This window comes from Paramormyrops kingsleyae, chromosome 18 (genome assembly GCF_048594095.1).
Source record: "Paramormyrops kingsleyae isolate MSU_618 chromosome 18, PKINGS_0.4, whole genome shotgun sequence".
NCBI lineage: Eukaryota > Metazoa > Chordata > Actinopteri > Osteoglossiformes > Mormyridae > Paramormyrops > Paramormyrops kingsleyae.
Window position 1 is genome coordinate 20,204,656 of NC_132814.1, and position 18,991 is coordinate 20,223,646.

An 18,991-nucleotide genomic window follows, 5' to 3' on the forward strand; every position below is an offset into this window, starting at 1 on the left:
TGCCAACAAATTCAGTGTTGTTTTGAATTAAATTGACTTTAAATTGATCATGCCAAGAGCATATTAAATATTGGCAGGTGATTATGATGTCAGCACTTGTTTAGAACAATCCAAGAGACTCTTTAAATGGGGAAAGAGCTCACAATCGATTAGAGAGAAACGTGATTCACAGCAGAGTGATAAACGGCAGGAGCATTAAGGAGTATTAAAGCAGACGTGAGCGTGTTGGAGCTGAGAGCAGAGCAGAGGCTGTGAGCATGCAGAGGGTGGCTGGTCGCTGACGTAGCCTCGTTTTTGGGTGGGCCGGGCAGGAGCCGAGAGGGCCATCACGCTGAAGATGGAGATCCCGGGACCCATGCCCCCGCTGATCCGCGAGATGCTGGAGAACCCCGAGGCGTTCGAAGAGCAGTCCGAGGCCGGCGATGGCCCCGCCCCGGCCGCCCCGCCCGCCATCACCATCAAGCAGGAGCGGGAGGAAGAGGAGGAGAGCGTCGCTAATGAGAACAGCAGCGAGCCGTCACCTGAGGAGGAGGATGACGAGGATGAGGACGACGTAGATGAAGAGAGGGAAAGGGGAGCTGACAGTGACTTGGAGGCCTGGGGGGCGCTAGAGAGCGCTGGCGAGGTGCCCAAAGGCAGTAAATGAGTCCAGCTACCCCTGAAAACTCTCATCCTTCCTCAGCCTGCAGGGGGTGCTGATCCTGCCCCAAGCAACTCCAACAGCAGACCCAGCACGTGAGAGAAGAAAACAGCACTCCCCTCCTGAACTTCATGAGGGTGCAAATATGATGAGCTTTCTCAGAAAAAATAACAGTACAGTTTTTTTAATCTATTTTATTTGAAATAATGCCAAAATGTAGAAACACCAGCGCTGTGCACTGGACTCAAGGGAAAGCACAAGATGTCTCACAAGGTCTTCTTCAGGGTGCAGTGCTTCAGGGAGCCACCAGGGGCCACTAAAGACATTTGTAAAATGAACCCACAACATACCATACAACCAAACTGAACATGGTAATCGTCTGTTGTTCATGATTCTTACATTTGTTTAATTTCCTTTATTCTATTTCGTTTATCATGATATATTATTTACCCATATATCTATATATCTTTATATTATTGTCTTCGATTGTCATGTATGGCTTGGTTTATCTTTGCAATAATCAGTCTCTGGCTACAGTCTTTCCAAACACAGTTTGACAATTCACAACCGACAAACCTCTTCAATCTGATGTCGAGCTCTTTTACGCTCTCAGTGAGGACTTAACAGTGAGGGACCTAGCTTGAAAATGCATGATGGAAGATCTTAAATAGAGGCTGCAATGACTTTCATGGTTCAAAGTCTTTATTTGTCATATTGTGTCACATGGACACGACTCATGCTGCCAGGTGGACAGTGTTTTGTTTGTGCCAAAAGCGGCTCTTTGCAATGTGAGGTAATCAGGGTGTCTGTGAGGGACGCGGGTAGCATGCAGAGCCTCACGCGGCCTCACACGGCCTCACGTGGCCTCACGTGGCCTCTCGCGGCCTCACACGGCCTCACGTGGCCTCTCGCGGCCTCACACGGCCTCACGTGGCCTCTCGCGGCCTCACACGGCCTCACGCGGCCTCACGTGGCCTCTCGCGGCCTCACACAAGGACAAGCTGGACACGAAGAACCATACATCACAGCCAACGTGCACAGAACATCAGCCAGCTCTCAATCAGCTCCACCTGTGAGCTTAGCTGCCACTCCATTGGCTGTTTGCAGTGTGTATGGAGTTAGCAGGCACGTGTACAGCTTTCTCAGAGGTGACCGCGGGGGCAGACTGACGGCTCGTTCTCTGGGGATTCAGTTACTTATTCTTTCTGTCTCTCACTCTTGCAGACACACACAGCTACACACATCCAGACCCACAGACACACACACATCCACACACGATAGCATTCAGATCGTCGTGGGGGCCGTCCTTTCATTTCTATGACAAAAACCCTAATCCCAACAACAACAACCTTAATTCCTACCCAGCCCTAACCTTAACCATAAGTAACCAAGCAAAATACAAAATGCACAAAATACAAGGTATTTTTGGTTTTTTGATTGTCATGGATTTTTATAAGACTAAGTTTCCCCTTGTGGGACTGGAAAAACATTTGGTCCCCACAATGTAATATATATATATGCCCGCCCACACACACACACACACACACACATACACCATTTTAGTTGATGACACTCCAGGCTCTTTAAGGACCAAATCCTTGCTACCTTTGGCACCCAGAGACAGTCAAACAATGCAGCCTCTCTGTCTGTCTCCTTGTCTGTCTGTCTGTCTGTCTGTCTGTCTGTCATACAACATCAGGAAAACAGGCAAAGTGAGCATCCCTTGTCAAAGCCATTCATCTCTGTGTAATCTCAGGGGTGTTCTCTTTGTTAAGTTCTTAATGACAGAACCAAGAAATGCACATAAATGACCGGAATGGAATATGCTTTTCATTCCTGGGAGCATAACGGAAGTAAACCTCTGCCAAAGTGTATCTGTTTTGTCTCGTTCCAGCAGTCAGATGAATAGTACTATGGCATGATAAAAAAAGCAGCCATTTTGTAACATTGCCCCCTAGTGGCTGGTCAGTGCACTGACTTCTTTACTATAGAGGATGTCGGCTTTGAGTGTCTACCTGCACCCAAATACTGGGTACCTCTCATTTCCTTGTTTACTGATGCTGAGGCAGAGGTTGGGCAACTAACTCTACCTTTGTGAGTATTTTTTATTATTGTTTATTATTATTGTTGTTATTGTTGTTTCATTCGCTCATAAAGTTCTTCTGCTTTCTTGAGATTACAATTACAGTACCTGCCATAAAAATAAAAGTAGAATAAACAATTACCCACTTTTTTTTTTATAAATCACATTATAACTTCCTTTACCCGGGATATTTTATGGCCATTTCCCACAATGACTTTTTGTTTTAGTTAACATGATACAACTTGCATTTACCCGCATTCTTGTATGTTCCTTGATCATCCATAAATCATCCAGGATAGCCTCTCATCCTTCAGTATGACCATTCATCAGGATAGTCTCTTGTTTTTCACAGTATCCTCCCATCCATGAAAATACCCCAAACCCAAGCGAGCTCGATGGGCCGAATGGCCTCCTCTCGTTTGTATAGTTCTTATGTTCTTATGTTCTTATGTTCTTAATAGCCTTTCATCATCCAGTATACCTCCGCATCATTCAAGAGAACCTTTGATATTGAATCAGTTTTTTTGTAAATGGAGCATAAACCAACAATTTAATGTTTGAAGTTAAAGGACCCTCTATATTTTTATGAGCATGGACTCTTAGTAGTGAAAATGTAGAAAATGTTTAAACACAGTAACTCTACAGTATGACACAATGATGTTTGAGACTGCAAACTTCAGCAGGAAAAAAGTGGACTGAAGATTGGATGCAGGAGTTTTGTCCTCCACAGACAATCTGTCTCTCTCAGTACAGACCTTCAGGTTGACAGAACCTGTGTGGGAGAAAAGTGCTGGATGGTGAGCCAGTGTAGAATCACGTTATCAGTTTGTGCATCTGAAGTGTGCATCTGTGTGATTTCCGTGCTGCCTCCTTTAAGGGTTAATGCAGTTTCCTCCTATATTCACGGGCATTATGACAATAGTGGAACATTTTGGCAATAGTGCTTTAGTGATCAAAAACCTGTGTTACCAGGTGAGGTCATCCATACATGTAGCAACAAACAGGACAGCTCAGGAGTCTCCACATGCAAACCCCGTCCTGATGTTTCCTGCTTGGGCTTGCAGCACTCATGCAGCAATCGCATGTTCGCTCTGGCAGTGCTGAGACAGACTGTCATTTCACCCCCAGCCTGTTGCCTCTGGGATCATGGACTGTTTTACACTAGCCTTGTTTTTGATTGTTTTGAAGGGGGTTTCTGGGTTTTCTAAAGGGCTTGTGTCACATATGCGAATGTTCCAGACTTATATTTGATTTTAAGATTTGCGTCATTACTGGACTACTTATTTTTTCTGATGATGAGGTTTCAGCTGCAGAAAAGTAGCAAAAGGTGACGTATATCCTTTCTGGGGTCTGAGAGTAAATAAATAATAACCCTCTGCATGCCGGAAATGCTGCCGTCTCTGCACACGCAGCCCAACCCCCCTGTATCCGTGTGCTTCTGAGTGCCCAGTCACAAAGCATCCTTACATCATCCCTTAGGAAAGTTTTATTCCTTAACATCCAGATTTTACAAATGTCGAGGATTGTATACAGCGTCAAAAACTGAGTCTGTCATGAGTATATCATGAATACATTGTATCTATGTCATATTTCACGAATATATCATGAATATCATGTATTCATGTTTGTTTTTGGCTTTTTTTTTTTTTCCATCTGTGTCTTTTGCAATAAATGTTGAGACAAAACCTTGAAATGAATCCTGACCTTCAATTATACTGGTGTGAAATATGGGGGTCATTGAAGGGGGGAGTCACCAGGGGGCAGTAATGTGATACCAATGAAGAAGGTGTCAGTTTTAGAAAGAAAAAAGGAAGCCGTTTCATCCATCCATCCATCTGCAAGCATCTAACTCAGCTTCACCTGGAGCCAAAGCACCTTTATCTGGCTGTTTGTTTCAAGTTCTTTAGCGACAGAGTGATATATTTAGACAAATGAAAAAAACAAGGGGGCTATTCAGTGAAAAAAGAGATGGAAGAAAGTCAGAGTAAGAGGTACACTATCATACACATGCATACGCTCTAATTGATGAATGTCTTTTCAGAAACAGCAATTTTATTAACGAAGGGAAGCAGGTGATAAACAGAGATAGTGCTCTATTAATTAAATTATTGCGTTAATTAACATTCATTAAAAAGAAATTGATCAAGCAGAACTGGGATTACAACGTTTCATTATATATGCTAAATGACCTTGTATATTCACCCCCAATACATCATCACCATGGGAACACCATGCAACGCTGCAGCTTTTAAAGAGCCAGTGTGCTATTTTATGCATTTGTACCCTGACAGAGGTTTAAAGCAGTCAGCTAGACAAGAAACACGAGGGTACACTAAAATAAGGGAAGAGGAAGGTCTGTATAAAGGCAGTGAAATAGAGGAAAGGTAAGCTCTGGATATTGACAGTGACAGAGATGAAGAGAAAGGTCTGAACCAGGGCAGTGAAATAGAGGAAAAGGAAGGTCTGGACCAGAACAATGAAATAGTGAAAGAGGAAGGTCTGGACCAGGGTGGTGAGAGGAAGAGGAAGGTTGGAACCAGGGCAATGAAATAGAGGAAGAGGAAGGTCTGGACCAGCGTGGTGAGAGGAAGAGGGAGGTCTGGATCAGGGCAATGAAATAGAGGGAGTGGAAGGTCTGGACCAGAGCAGTGAAAAGGAGAAAGAGGGAGGTCTGGACAAAGGCAGTGAAGTAGAGGAAGGTCTGGACCAGGGCAGCAAAATGGAGGAAGAGGAAGGTCTTCCCAAGGATTTGTGCTTGCAGGCAATAAAACAATAAATTTTTTAGTGAAAAGAGGAAGAGAAAGGTCTGGACTAAGGCAGTGTAATACTGGTAGGTGGAAGGTCTGGACCAAGGCAGTGAAATAGAGGAAGAGGAAGGTCTGGATCAGGGCAATGAAACAGAGGAAGAGAAAGGTCTGGACCAAGGCAGTGAAGTAGAGGAAGAGGAAGGTCTTCCCAAGGGTTTGTGCTTGCAGGCAATAAAACAATAAATTTTATAGCTTCCCTGGAGAAGAGAAGAACCTGCCTTAAATATTAATAGTCTGGGATTGAGCGGCAGTCTGAGGCAGGGGGTGCAGACAGAGACCCAAACGGACTGTGAGATACAGACACGGGTTCGCTGGGGGGGTAATAAAGGCAGTGAGAGATGTGCAGCGGGCCCTGCCTCCTCTCTTTTTTACATTTCTAATTAAAAGAGATAAAGAATGGGGGAGTCCTCAGTCTCACAGCCATTTATTAGTTAAGGTTTTAGAGGAGGTCATAAAACAGGAAACCGAAGCCATTGATTTTGTCATTACCTCCCCATCCCAGAGATGGAGGGATATGCAGGCTCCCAGACAAAAGGAAGTGAAATGAGAGAGGAGAAACAGGAGGGAAGGGCAAAGGCTCAGCTCTTCAGAACAGCCCACACTGCCTGTGCATGAGGAAAAAACGTTTCCGATTTCCATCACAGCACCACAAATACACCGAGTCTGACATTCACACATTTTATTACAGAAAACACTGTACACTGTGAGATATAGACGTATGAAATACATTTGGGGCTGAGGCATAACTGAGAGAAACCCAAAAATAGAACTTCAAAAACCATCAAACAAGGTGGAGCTTTGGCGTCTAGCGCAGTCCAGCAGCATGGGGGGGTGAGTGGGGGGCAGACGCACATGGGAAAGGTGCTTGAGAGAACAACACAGACCCGGGATCTCCCCCGCTGGGTGAGGTGAGCATCAGAGAGGAACCGGGCGTGAAATCAGCCAACGGCAAGCATAAAGGGCCAAAAAGGTTAAAGTGTAATAAAGCAAACTAAAAAGCTGAGGAGGATATAAAGAAATGATTCAAACATGCACTGAAATGTAAAGACACAGTTTGACTTAATGAATAATATTGGACATGATCAGTTCACCACAACGGACGGACAGAGGTGTCCTGCCACACACAACCACACAACACACTCCAATGCAGTCACAACTCGGAGCACACCATCATCCAGAAGTAACACGTGCAGGTGCAAAAACCAAAAGCAGCACTGCGGGTCTGTGCGGCACATTGCTGTGCGTAATAGAGCGTGAGCCCCAGGTGATCAGCTAGAGTAACAGAAAAACACTGCCCAGGTAACGAAAGGACAGAAGGAACTAAAGAAAATGTCTCGGCAGAAAAACGCTTGACTGGTTTCACTTGACTGCCTACAGAAACACAGGAAATGTGAAGCATCAGTGTGAAGTGTGTGAAGTGCATCAGTGAAGCAACGATTCTCCGACTCCGACCGAGAGTTTGTCCATTGCAGCGTCAGACTGAGGGCCAGCCGTCACAATGTATAACCAGAGTGTGGGGGGCGGGGGGAGGGGGGGGGGCGTCCAGACAGACTGCTCCCTTTCGAACACGTGCCTTTATATTGCTAATGTCGACATGATGTCGTCCCTTCAGATATGAATGGTTTCAAAAAAGTAAATGGGTGGTGTGACAAAAAAACTGGTCTTTGCCGATCAGTCTGAGGCGACAGAAAGTGCACATTTGTACTGCTGGACTAGTATCATTAAGCCTGTTGGGGTTTGCAAAGACACTCCAATAAAGTAAAGTATGGTGCTGCCTACTGCAGTGAATCAAACCATTTTTAAAACTGCAAACACACACACACACACACACACACACAGATTAGGTATCTATGTCTTTGTGGGGACTCTCCATTCGTTTAAATGGGCATTATCAACTCCTACCCAGCCCTAACCTTAACCGAAAGTAAGCAGAAAAGATACGAGACTTTTGGCATTTTTAGTTTTTTGACTGCATTTACAGATTTTTATAAAATTAAGTTTCCCCTTGTGGGGACCAAAAAATGTCCCCACAACATTAAAATTTTATCACAATGTGGGGACACTTGGTCCCCACAATGTAATATACACATGACCACACACACACACACACACACACACACACACACTCACACACACAGCCACACTCACACTGGCAATAAAACCCTAACCCTTATTCCTGTACTTTGCATTTCACGTGAATTATGCAGGTGGGGACCGGCTGTGCTCTGTGGATTTCTAAGTCAATGTGTATAAAACTGTGTAATGCACAGGATGTTGGGGAAAATAGGCTCCAGCACGGCTCCTGCACTTCCACGCACTACCAGAGGGGGGCGCCGGCAAAGTCACTGTGAGAGGAGAAATAGGGCAGCGGGTCAGGAAGAAGGACGGATGCATGAAGAAAGGAGGATCTGGGGGACGTGTTGAGGGAGACAAAGGAAGCGACAGCTTTAATGGGGCAGAAAATTGGCTGATGCGTGTTCTGTGCAGCCATGATTAATCAGAGCAGCCTCACACTCTGTCCTCAACCATCACTCCCTCCCTCAAACCTCTAAACATCCCAATATCTCCATGCTTGCCCAGGAGGGAATCTGAGGGTGTAAGAGTGGCTGGTACCTTGGAGCGGAGTCCCGCTGGTCCAGAGGGAGCGAGGTCGCCCCTTTTCTGGAACTCTGACCTCTTGATTGGGCCGTTTCTGATTGGGCTGCTTCTGATTGGGCCACTTCAGGCTCCTCCTCCTCATTTCAGAAACACAGCAGACAGGAGAGATCAGCACTGAGGCACAAAGCACGGCTTTCCGACCAATGTCTGCTTGTGCTCTGTGTGAAAGCGCGTGCTGCGCTCCTCACCGAGTCCAAGCTCTGCGTAGCGATGTCGCTGCCTGGTTGCCGTGGGGATGAGAGAGGCGCTGGCTGGCTGATGACCACGGTCCCCCGGCACTGTTCCCGTGGCGAAGGGGGGGGTGTGCCCAAAAGCAGTGCCTCCGAAAGTGGAGCCTCGCACAGGCCGTAGGGGCCCAGGGGCGGGGGCAGGGGAGGGGGAGGGTGGTGGAGTCCGGCCTCAAGGGCATCATCCTCGAAATCAGACACGGGGCTGTCAGGGCGACCTGAGGGCACAAAACAGCATGGCAGGTGGGTGGGGCATGACAAGGCAGGTGGAGTTTAGGTGGGTGGGGCATGATGAGGTAGGTGGGGCATGATGAGGTGGGTGATGAGGTATGAGGAAGTGGACGGGGCAGGATGAGGTAGGTGGGGCATGACAAGGCAGGTGGAGTCTAGGTGGGCAGAGCATTATGGAGTGGGTAGGGCATAATGAGATGGGTGGGACATGATGAGGTGGGCAAGGCATGATGAGGTGGATGGGGCATGAAGAGGTGGGCGGGGCATGAAGAGGTGGGCGGGGCATGATGAGGTGGGCGGGGCATGATGAGGTGGGCGGGGCATGATGAGGTGGGTGGGGCATTATGAGGTGGGCAGGGCATGATGAGGTGGGTGGGGCATGATGAGGTGGGCGGGGCATGATGAGGTGGGTGGGGCATGATGAGGTGGGTGGGGCATGATTAGGTGGGTGGGGCATGATGAGGTGGGCGGGGCATGATTAGGTGGGTGGGGCATAGCCCCCTGAACAGGTACACTCACTGTTGGAGGAGAAGGCCGCTTCACTCCACTTGGCATCGGCCACAGCATCAAGCCTCTGCTCAAGCTGCCGCATGTAGTCAAGCATCTCCTGTACAGATGCATTGGTTTATGCTTATTTATAAAGCTCTTCTTGGATATTCAACCCCGTATCTAAGTCGGTTATTGCAGCCAATATCTGTGGCCAAGTACAATACATGGCCTCCTCTTTACATTAGAGTAAAAGCCCCTAAATCTGATACATCTTTAGACCTGCTGTCATTCCAGTCTGCGGCGGTCAATGATTGGAACCTGCTACAAAAAGCACTAACGCTGGATAAATTTGAGGCTTTTAAGGCTTACTTATGGATGTTTTAATGATACTTGCAGATGTTTTACTTCAGTTCAATCTCATAAGGTTTTTTCCTCCTTCCCTTTCTTTTTTAAGCACTTGCCTGGTAAGCCATAATTAGAACACAGAATTGGAAAATAAGAAGCTGCCCTTAATGTACTGCCTGCTGCAATAACGGTTAAATAAAATAAATACATACATACAGACACACACACATGTTTATGTTTATGTGTATACTGTATATGTTTGTGTTATATTGTAGATTTTATGTTTACATATTGTACGTCTATGTGTGTATATTATATATTAAATGTGTGTGTATATATGTTCAGTACCAGTCAAATGTCTGGAGACACCTGCTTTTAAAGCATTTGTTTATATTTTAGCTCAAGGCAATGACATTTTAGACTCTTTTGCTTTGATGACAACATTGCAGATTCTTAGCATTTTTTCAACCAGCTTCCAGAAGAAGCCACCGACAGTCAGGTTCTCAAGTTAATATACACACTACATAACCAAAGACATCCTTATCTTGCTGATTTTCAGTAGGTGTGTCCAGACTTTTGACTGGGACTGTATGTGTGTTTGTGGCCCCTGCCTGTTTCTCCAGCAGCAGCTGCTCCTTGTCGTTCTGCACCATCCTCAGACTGGCCTTCAGATCCTCCAGCCCCCGCCATGACTCACTGAGCTGCACCTGGACAAGGAACAACCTTAAAACACATAGTAATACTAATACGTAATAATAATAATGCATGCAGACATACATCCTCCATTCTGACTTGGTCACTGTGTGTTTCTCACTGTATGCAGACACACGTCCTCCATTCCGACTCGGTCACTGTGTGTTTCTCACTGTATGCAGACACACATCCTCCATTCCGGCTCGGTCACTGTGCGTTTCTCACTGTATGCAGACACATCCTCCATTCCGGCTCGGTCACTGTGCGTATCTCACTGTATGCAGACACACATCCTCCATTCCGGCTCGGTCACTGTGCGTTTCTCACTGTATGCAGACACACATCCTCCATTCCGGCTCGGTCACTGTGCGTTTCTCACTGTATGCAGACACACATCCTCCATTCCGGCTCGGTCACTGTGCGTTTCTCACTGTATGCAGACACACATCCTCCATTCCGGCTCGGTCACTGTGCGTTTCTCACTGTATGCAGACACACATCCTCCATTCCGGCTCGGTCACTGTGCGTATCTCACTGTATGCAGACACACATCCTCCATTCCGGCTCGGTCACTGTGCGTTTCTCACTGTATGCAGACACACATCCTCCATTCCGGCTCGGTCACTGTGCGTTTCTCACTGTATGCAGACACACATCCTCCATTCCGGCTCGGTCACTGTGCGTTTCTCACTGTATGCAGACACACATCCTCCATTCCGGCTCGGTCACTGTGCGTTTCTCACTGTATGCAGACACACATCCTTCATTCCAGCTCTGTTACTGTGTGCTTCTCTATGTATACAAACACACATCCATTCCAACTGGGTCCCTGTGTGTTTCTCAATGCATGCACATCCACCATTCCAGTTCTATGGTTTCTTGTACCCTGCTACAGTCTCTCTCTCTTCCCAGCTCCACCTCCACCTTCTCTCTCTCCATCTTCTCCACCTGGAGGCACTTCTCCTTCTGCTGCAGCTCTTTGCTAAGTTTCTCCACCCGCTCCTTCTCTAGCTGGAGGAGGGACAGATGATCTAGTCTGAGGACTCTGCCCACCTGCCACACATTACAGCATCCATGTTCTCCTTTGTTAGCTTAGCCAACGCCTCTGGGCTCCATGGCTCCTTCTTGAACAGGACACATCCCTTTGTCCATTCCTCCCCTGACTCCCCCAATCCCCCATGTCTGAGCATGGTGCCCTCACCCGGACACCCTGCTGCAGCGCCTCTCTCTCCTGCCCCCATGCGGCACGGCTCTCCCGGAGGGCCAGGCTGCTGTCAGCGAGCTGCAGGGTGAGCTGCGCAGCCTCCAGGCGGCTCTGGTCACATCTGGCCGCCATAGCAGTGAGCTCTACTTTCAGGCCCTCAGCAGTGCCCTCGCTGGTAGCCAGACGCCCCTGCAGCTCCTGCAGGTCCTTAAGGGCTGCCTCACACTCCCCCTGAGGGGAAAGAGTCATAGTGAGACTCCAAATCTCTTCCACATTAGAGTATTGGTGAGTCTCTGGCCCATCGCAGAGTCTTGCTGAGTCTCTGACACATCACAGAGTCATGCTGAGTCTCTGGCACATCACAGAGTCATGATGAGTCTCTGGCACATCACAGAGTCATGCTGAGTCTCTGGCACATCACAGAGTCATGCTGAGTCTCTGGCACATCACAGAGTCTCAGGATGCTTTTCCACTGCATCAGGCACCGAACGTTTGGTACTAAAAATTCAGTTTCCCTTTTCCATTGATTTCTAGTCAGGCACCAGTACTTGTAACACCAAACCAGCTGGGGTACTTTTTCGGTACTTTGGGGCAGAAAATGTAAACATGTTTATTGTTTATGCAAATATCCTGCTTCTCAAACACAAAATGCATCAGCTACACTAAAAAAGCATAGTAATGAATTCAGAAAATAAATAAACGATAAACAAAGTAATAATGAATGAATGGACAAATGAAGAGACCTAAGCTCTAATTGTGATCTGGTTGGAATAACAGATTCAATGAGACATGGATGGCAGTATTTGCTATAATATACTAGGGCTGTCCGATATTAGAAAATTTTCAAATATCGCCATGTGATTTTGTTACAATAATATTATAACATCACAATAATATTATAGGGATATTTGCAAAGCAAAAAAGGAATTAAAAATACATTTCTCACAAACCCCATCCAAGAATGATTTAAACAGCAAGGATGAAAAAGATTTTGATTGTCTCAGAGTGCATGTAGAGCTCAAGGCAAAAGCACCAGAGATAAACTTCGAATTGATTTTTTAAACATATACTAGGTAATCTTGAAAAGGAACATTCATTCAAATTACAAAGCTTGCTAAGTTTTGTTTCCTATGATGGAGTAAAAATGTTTTAGCAAAACTTAAACTCCCCCTGCACTATAATGTCTGGACAGTATGAAAGTAGGAAAAAGCCTGATCTCAACCCAGCTGACTATCACAGTCCTTGCAATATGAGAACTACATGTGTTTAACATGACATTTATTTTGCACATTACCCAGCGCTACAATATACTACAGCCATTTTTCAAATTCAGTACAAAATATCCTGCCTCATGTTGTGATGATGTCATTCAGCACCAGTGCCAAACTACTGACTAAAAGTGTGGCACCTGATGCAGCTGAAAAACGCTCATTGTGATTCCTCAGGCTCATGAGAAAGTCATGCTGAGTCCTGATGAGGCACGTCAGACATTCCCCCTCTGCCCCCCCCCCCCCCCCCACCCCCCGGCCTCTGACCTCCTTCCTCTGCGCGGCCTGCAGTTTGCCACTCAGTGTGCTGATGGTGCCCCTCAGCTGCAGCACCTGCGTGTCCCTCTGTGCCAGCAAGCTCCGCAGCTCCTGAAACTCGCTCCCCAGGGTGCGCAGATCTGCCTCCGACTGCTCCAGCTGGGCCTGGGGGGGAGGGGGGGAGGGGCAGGGAGGCTGTGCTGAAGGTTCTGGGTGAATCATGCGGCACGCAGGACATGCGGGCGGGAGGGGGGGTTCCAACCTTCAGGCACTGCATCTCCTCATCCTCATCCCTCTTCTGTGCCGTTAGGTTCTGCATGCGCTCCCTCATCCTGCAGATGGATGGAGCCGGTTAGCTGGCTGCAATGCCGCATGGTACCATGTGGGGGCGGTATGTGCAGCATGTTGGGGGGGGGGGGCGGGAGGCGGCTCTCACCTGTCCAGCTCGGCTTCCTTCTCCAAGCCCCTGAGCATGACGCTCTTCGCCTGCTCCTCCAGCTCCCAGATCCTCTTCTGGTTCTCTGCTTTGTCCACCATCAGACCCTCACGTTCTGTAGATATCATCTGGGGGGCAGACGGATGCAGTTTAAAGCCCCCTAATGGCTCACAGTTCAGCTCCCCCCCCCCCCCCCCCGGTGTGGGCCTTTCCTACTCACCTCCCGCTCCTTCTCCAACTCCTCCACCTTCTCCTTTGTCCGTGTCAGCCTTTCCTTCAGCTCCGCCAAGCTGCCCTCCAGCTCCGCCCTGGCCAGGCCACTCTGCATCTCCACCCGCTCCCTCAGCTCCCTCTCTACCTCCCGGCTGCGCTCTGCGGCATCCCGGGCCCGCAGCAGCTCGGAGCGCTCCCGCAGGAGGTCCTCCAGCCGGCCCTTTCCCCAGGAGGAGGAGAACAGATCCAATTTACTGCTTGAGCGATTCCTAGACACCTGTAGCGGCTCATTTCCATTCATCCTCCCCCAAATCCCCTGCCTGTGGCTTTTATTACCCCCCATTTACTGCTGTGCCCCCCCGCCCTCACCTGCAGCAGCTCAGCCCGCGGCACCACCAGCAGCAGGTCTGCCCCCCCGTCCTCGCCAGACCCCTCCTGCTCGAGGGTCACCAGGTCCTCCAGTGGTTTGGGGGCGCAGAACGTGAACGGCGAGCTGCGGGCGCAAACCTCCCCCTTCCCATCGATGTACACGAACTGGAAGGGGTCCGTCCCAGAGCGGGGCAGGTATGACGCTGGGGCGGGATAGGGAGGGTTAGGGTTAGGGTTAGGGTTAGAATGGTGACAAACACCATCTACAGGCAGGCCGGTCTGACTGTAATCTAGTAGGAAACACAGTTAAGTATCTTTTCCGATTACCTTTAGTAATCAAGCCTTATCTTTACTTAGAGACGTTTATCGGTGTTAAGGTGAGGCACACGGCACACTGACATATTGCTGTATTGGGTTCTCTTCCCGGCACCGATTGCCCTGTCCTGACTGACAAACGGCTCGTGTTCCCCTCTGTGACTTACAGCTTCATTAACTGAACTTTGAACAATAGTTCCTGGGCCGCGTTTTCACAAGGTCGTTAAGACCGCAGGCCTCGCTGTCTAATTAGTCTCGCCGTAACGGCAGCGCGTCCATCCTCCACCCGCTCCTCCGACTGCTTCTGTCCTTCTCTTTCTGCTTTTAATCATTCAGTCGGATCCCGTCACTGACAAATTCCATTTATCATCTGACAAAGACACATTAATCCGGACGGGCGGAGGAGCGGCGAACGACTCGCACTGCATATAAAGTCGTCGGCCACCTTTACCACATGCCATCTAATGATGTCCCACAGGAAACCTTCTATGAGTCAAGAGCCATTTTAACGAGCCCTGCACAGACCCCTCAATGAAGAGCGAAATCTAAAACCACTCAATCAGCGTGGAGCCAGACTCCCGTGGTGCTCTAACCCCGGTAGTGCCTTCGGCTCTGGAGTAAAGCGAAGCAGTACCTTGGAAATGCACACAGCAGTTCACAGCCGCTCCTGCCTGGTACCCAGTCGGAGCCAGGGCCCAGACAAACGTGTGGTAATCCCTCACCGATGACCAGCCCACCTGAGGGACACGCAGGGACACTGTCAGCCTCACGAGCCAAATATTCCATTACAGTAATGCCTCCACACTGAACAGACCAGCACATAATGCCATCCACTTCACATTTTTATTTATTTAGCAAATGCTTTTATCCAAAGCAATATTTTTTATTGAGAAAATAGGGTCAGACAGTTCCTGGAGCTTCCTGGGATTTGAACCGGCGACCTTCTGATCACAGGCCCGCCATGTCGAGCCAAACAGCGTCTTTTTCGTTCCATCTGAGCAAGCCAGCACAAAAGATCCATACCTTAAAAAGCCCGATCCAGTCACTGCTGCTCCAGAGATGCTGGGCCCCTAAGCTGTAATGGCACTCGACTCGGCTTTGGGGAAAGTAGGTCCGCCCCACGTTCCTGAACTCCACCTTCCAGGTCCCCTCCATGGTGAGTATGCAACCTGAGCCCAGGCACTTCCAGCTGCGTGAGGGAGGAAGGGGAGAAATAAACACAGTCATTCACACAACAGACATGCCGTCCCTGCAAGCAAACACACACTCAGCTATCATAGGGCAGGACAATTAATGCAGCAACAAGAAGATGGGAGCAGATGGTGGTGCTGGGGACCTGAGCACTAAAGCCTCCTTTCAAAGGCATCTTGTGCCCATTTTGTGCTTCTTCCAAAATCGCCACACCTCCCCAGTTGACAACTTTTACCATCTAGCACCTGCCCCCAAACAGACTCCACACGAACCTGAGTAAGGATTACCGATAATAAAGACACAAATAAAGTCCATCGGAGTTTTGCTTACACAAAAGTGTTCTGAGGGCAGAACAAAATATGACTGGTTCAGAGAGATAACCAATCAGACTGTAGAGGAGGTGGGTCCAAGCAAATAGATCAGCAATCAGATGTCTTGGTCGCACCTACTCTAGTTGCTTGGACCCACCTCTTCTATAATCTTATTGGTTATCTCTCTGAACCAATCATTTTTTCTTCTGCTCTCAGAATATTTTTGTGTATGTAAAACTCTTACAAGCAAAAAATTCAACTTTCCTGTTTTTGCGCATCCGACTTAAATTGTCAGTGCTGAACATCCAACAGGGGAAGCTGTGGGCAATTCCCAATGGCTGGAGCAGCCAAAAGATGAAGGCTCATTTCACAATCTCACTAACCGCTTACTGGCTAACGGCTAACACTTTTGGGGTCGATGACTATCACGGTAGAGGGAAGGTACGGTACCTCTGCTCACACTGTTAATCACCTATAATGTCATTTCATGTATTTGTTCAAAAAAGAAACAAAACAGCCAAAAAGATAATGCAGGACAGCAGGGAAGTTTGTTTACAGTCAACAAAAGATGAAATAATATATCTTCATACACACGTTCATCAATCCTGGGTAAAAGACCAATCTGATTCAGTAACGAGCTCAGATTCAAGTTATGATTACCAAAAAGCAATATAGTACTGATGCTTGCAGTTGATGGTTATGTTCCCTGGTCTCATGGTGGTCAAAGCACTCATTGATTCAGGTAACTGATGTTTTTATTTATATTAACTTTGTTTCATGGTGCTCAGTTACTCTGGGCTGCTGACGGCACAGAAGCGGCTCAGCGTCCATATGCAGCCCATCAGGAGGGGAAGAACAGTTGGAAAATGGGTGAAAGGTAAAGTGTTGGGAAACACTCCCAGGAGTCCTGGGGTGTTTTTTTCTGAGAAGGAGTAAGGGGGGATGCTGCAACTTGAGAAGATCATCGAGCTTCTGCCATATGACCGAGAAGCCACGTCTGTCATAAACAGATCGGCCCAAAACACCAGCCCGCGGATGACCGGCCGGTACGTTACAACAGGGATCACATGGGCCACAGCTAAATCAGTAATACGAAGTTTTAATCATGCAGCCTAAAGGAATTTAAAAACGGATACATTATACTTCAATTAGATTTCTGGGCCCGATCTGCCATGATGACCTTGATAAACACACACATGTGTGTGGGAAGCTCGGTAGGACGGGGGGAGATGCTGCCCGGTCACTCTACCGGGAGGACTGAGCAGCGGCAGCACAGTTTTTATAATTGTTACATGACGTTGTTATAGGAAAATGCCACCGGTATCCTCACTTATCAATGCACATCAACGACCAGTCCTACTCCGCACCGGCGGGACGGTACGAAGCTAGAATCTGCCGGTGGTCTCCCAAAATCCTACGCCAACCAACAGCAATCTCTGAGATGCATAAAACCTTATATAACCTCACTGCAGCTTATTACAAAATTCATACAAGCAATGTTAACAAGATCACGAAATACTCACCCGTCGTAGACAGACTTATAAACCAACTACAAGTAAAATCATTCAACACTATAAATGATCCTTTGTTTCAGGGTTTCTCCAGAATAAACAAAAATGAGCAGATCTCGTCCTCGAAGTATCACTTGCTCTAACTCAGCGCCTATAACAACAATAACAAAAACACTGATATGACGGCACTGTGCGTTTCAGGAAGAATGGGAAATGTAGTTTTAAATTAGCCGTAGGACGTATATAATATCCCTATAAAGACTACAGTTTCCAAGTAAGGCAAAAGGCCGGAAGCAGAGTGCTGTGTCCGGCCCTGACGTCTCTGGAGTATGAAGTGTGATCTGTGCATTTATCCCCTACGTACCCTCCGAATTAATGTTACTCACGCTGGGTGAAGTTTAATACAAACGTGATGTTCTCCTTTTTCTCAGAGAACGAACTTAACCACTTTAGCAGCTGCGAACAATAAACTAATGCATTTTTTTTGGAAATACACCATCGTCATCATAAATTACACCGTTATAAAAAATATATCCTTAAATGTCAAAACAAAAATCAGCTTTAAATTCGAATAAAAAATCAAAGCAGAGACATGACCTTGGTAAACAGCGTGTCGGGTTGCAGCTGACGCTCGGTAACCTGAGACCGGAGAGTGGGGGGGCCGCCGGATTTCATCATTAACGCGGCACCGAGTGTCTGCGTCTCTATGTCTCTGTCGTGTGTTATTCAGACCTTAACGTGTCTCTGTCTTGCATATTTTTTCATTGTCAGTTGTGTGTTTTTAAAAGACCAGTGAATGTATGTCTGTTATTCAAAGAACAATGCGTCCACATCTGTTTTTCAGACCACAGCGTGTATCCCAGTTCAAACGGCAAAGTGCGTCTGCCTTATTCAGTATGCTTAGGGCCATTAATTGTATACTTATCACTGTGGCTAGAAGAATGAATACTCAGAGCTTTTCTCTGTTTTTTCCCCTTTGCTTTGCAATGCGTGCACCCTAAACGTTTATTTTCCTAAATAAATTGTTATATTTTCCCAAGTTATATTTTCTCATGTGGCCACCAGATGGCGCTGCGCTTAAATCTTTGCTTGACACCCGGTAATAAAAGATTTGCGGCATGGCAACTATGTGAATCTTCGAGAAGTGTGGTGGTGCTGTTCTGCTTTGCTGGTGTTGATTTAGTGCATACACAGTTCTGATAATGCTGTGTAGGGCCTTTCCATTTTGCTGTTGTTGATAAAAGTGCATCTGGCCCGTTCCTTGTCCGTCCTGAGCTGAAACTCATTACTCATTAATCAATGGGTAATTCATGCCATACCTTCACTGTAACTCAACAGGTCAGCGGTCTGACAATAGAATTAAATAGTATACAGCTCCAGTGTCAAATTCCATAGATTGTTTCATGTTTACCACCTACAGCTTTGCTTTAATCTGTTGTTGTATGGAGATTGTAAATACTTGGAGGACCAGCCTTTGTTTTCATTAAAGTTTGGCTTCAGTCATAGCTTTTGGTCATTATATTAATCTGAAATGTCAATTACATACTTTTACAACTGTAGAGACAAAATGGCTGGATCATCTGTGCACAATAAGTTTCAAAGCTGAAGTTCACTGTTTAATTGTTTGAGGTTTTTGTAACTGACTCATTTCTTATTTGTTTCTTTGTTCCTTGGGGCTCTTGGAGGCAAAGTGCCATGGATTGGCCATTTATAATGTTTGAACTTTCCAATTTAGGTTTGTA

The 18,991-nt window shown here is 47.1% G+C and overlaps 2 protein-coding genes across 8 annotated transcripts in view; one reads left to right on the plus strand and one right to left on the minus strand.

The window, feature by feature from the left end:
• Nucleotides 1-2,864, plus strand: part of rarga (retinoic acid receptor gamma a) — a 42,016-nt gene extending 39,152 nt beyond the window's left edge. For all 4 annotated transcript variants that reach the window (XM_023798831.2, XM_023798830.2, XM_023798833.2 and 1 more), the window contains one exon: nt 312-2,864. In XM_023798831.2, the coding sequence (XP_023654599.2) occupies nt 312-646 (335 nt within the window). In that variant the 3' untranslated portion in view covers nt 647-2,864. The remainder of the gene's footprint in view (nt 1-311) is intronic.
• A 1,893-nt stretch (nt 2,865-4,757) lies between these two features.
• Nucleotides 4,758-17,431, minus strand: calcoco1a (calcium binding and coiled-coil domain 1a). Of its 4 annotated transcripts, none has more exons than XM_072702292.1 (15): nt 17,262-17,431; nt 15,260-15,425; nt 14,871-14,973; nt 13,922-14,124; nt 13,560-13,772; nt 13,340-13,467; nt 13,166-13,235; nt 12,913-13,068; nt 11,375-11,608; nt 11,059-11,184; nt 10,092-10,187; nt 9,166-9,253; nt 8,377-8,633; nt 8,144-8,262; nt 4,758-7,938 (listed from the first exon to the last, which is right to left on the minus strand). In XM_072702292.1, the coding sequence occupies exons 2-15, from the start codon at nt 15,389-15,391 to the stop codon at nt 7,848-7,850; spliced, it is 2,016 nt and encodes a 671-aa protein (XP_072558393.1). In that variant the 5' UTR covers nt 15,392-15,425; nt 17,262-17,431; the 3' UTR covers nt 4,758-7,847. The 4 variants fall into 4 exon arrangements, with proteins under 4 accessions (XP_072558393.1, XP_072558392.1, XP_023654543.1 ...); XM_072702291.1 differs by having other exon boundaries at nt 8,144-8,265; nt 17,262-17,430; XM_023798775.2 differs by having other exon boundaries at nt 4,758-7,875; nt 17,262-17,429.
• Nucleotides 17,432-18,991: the final 1,560 nt, after the last annotated feature.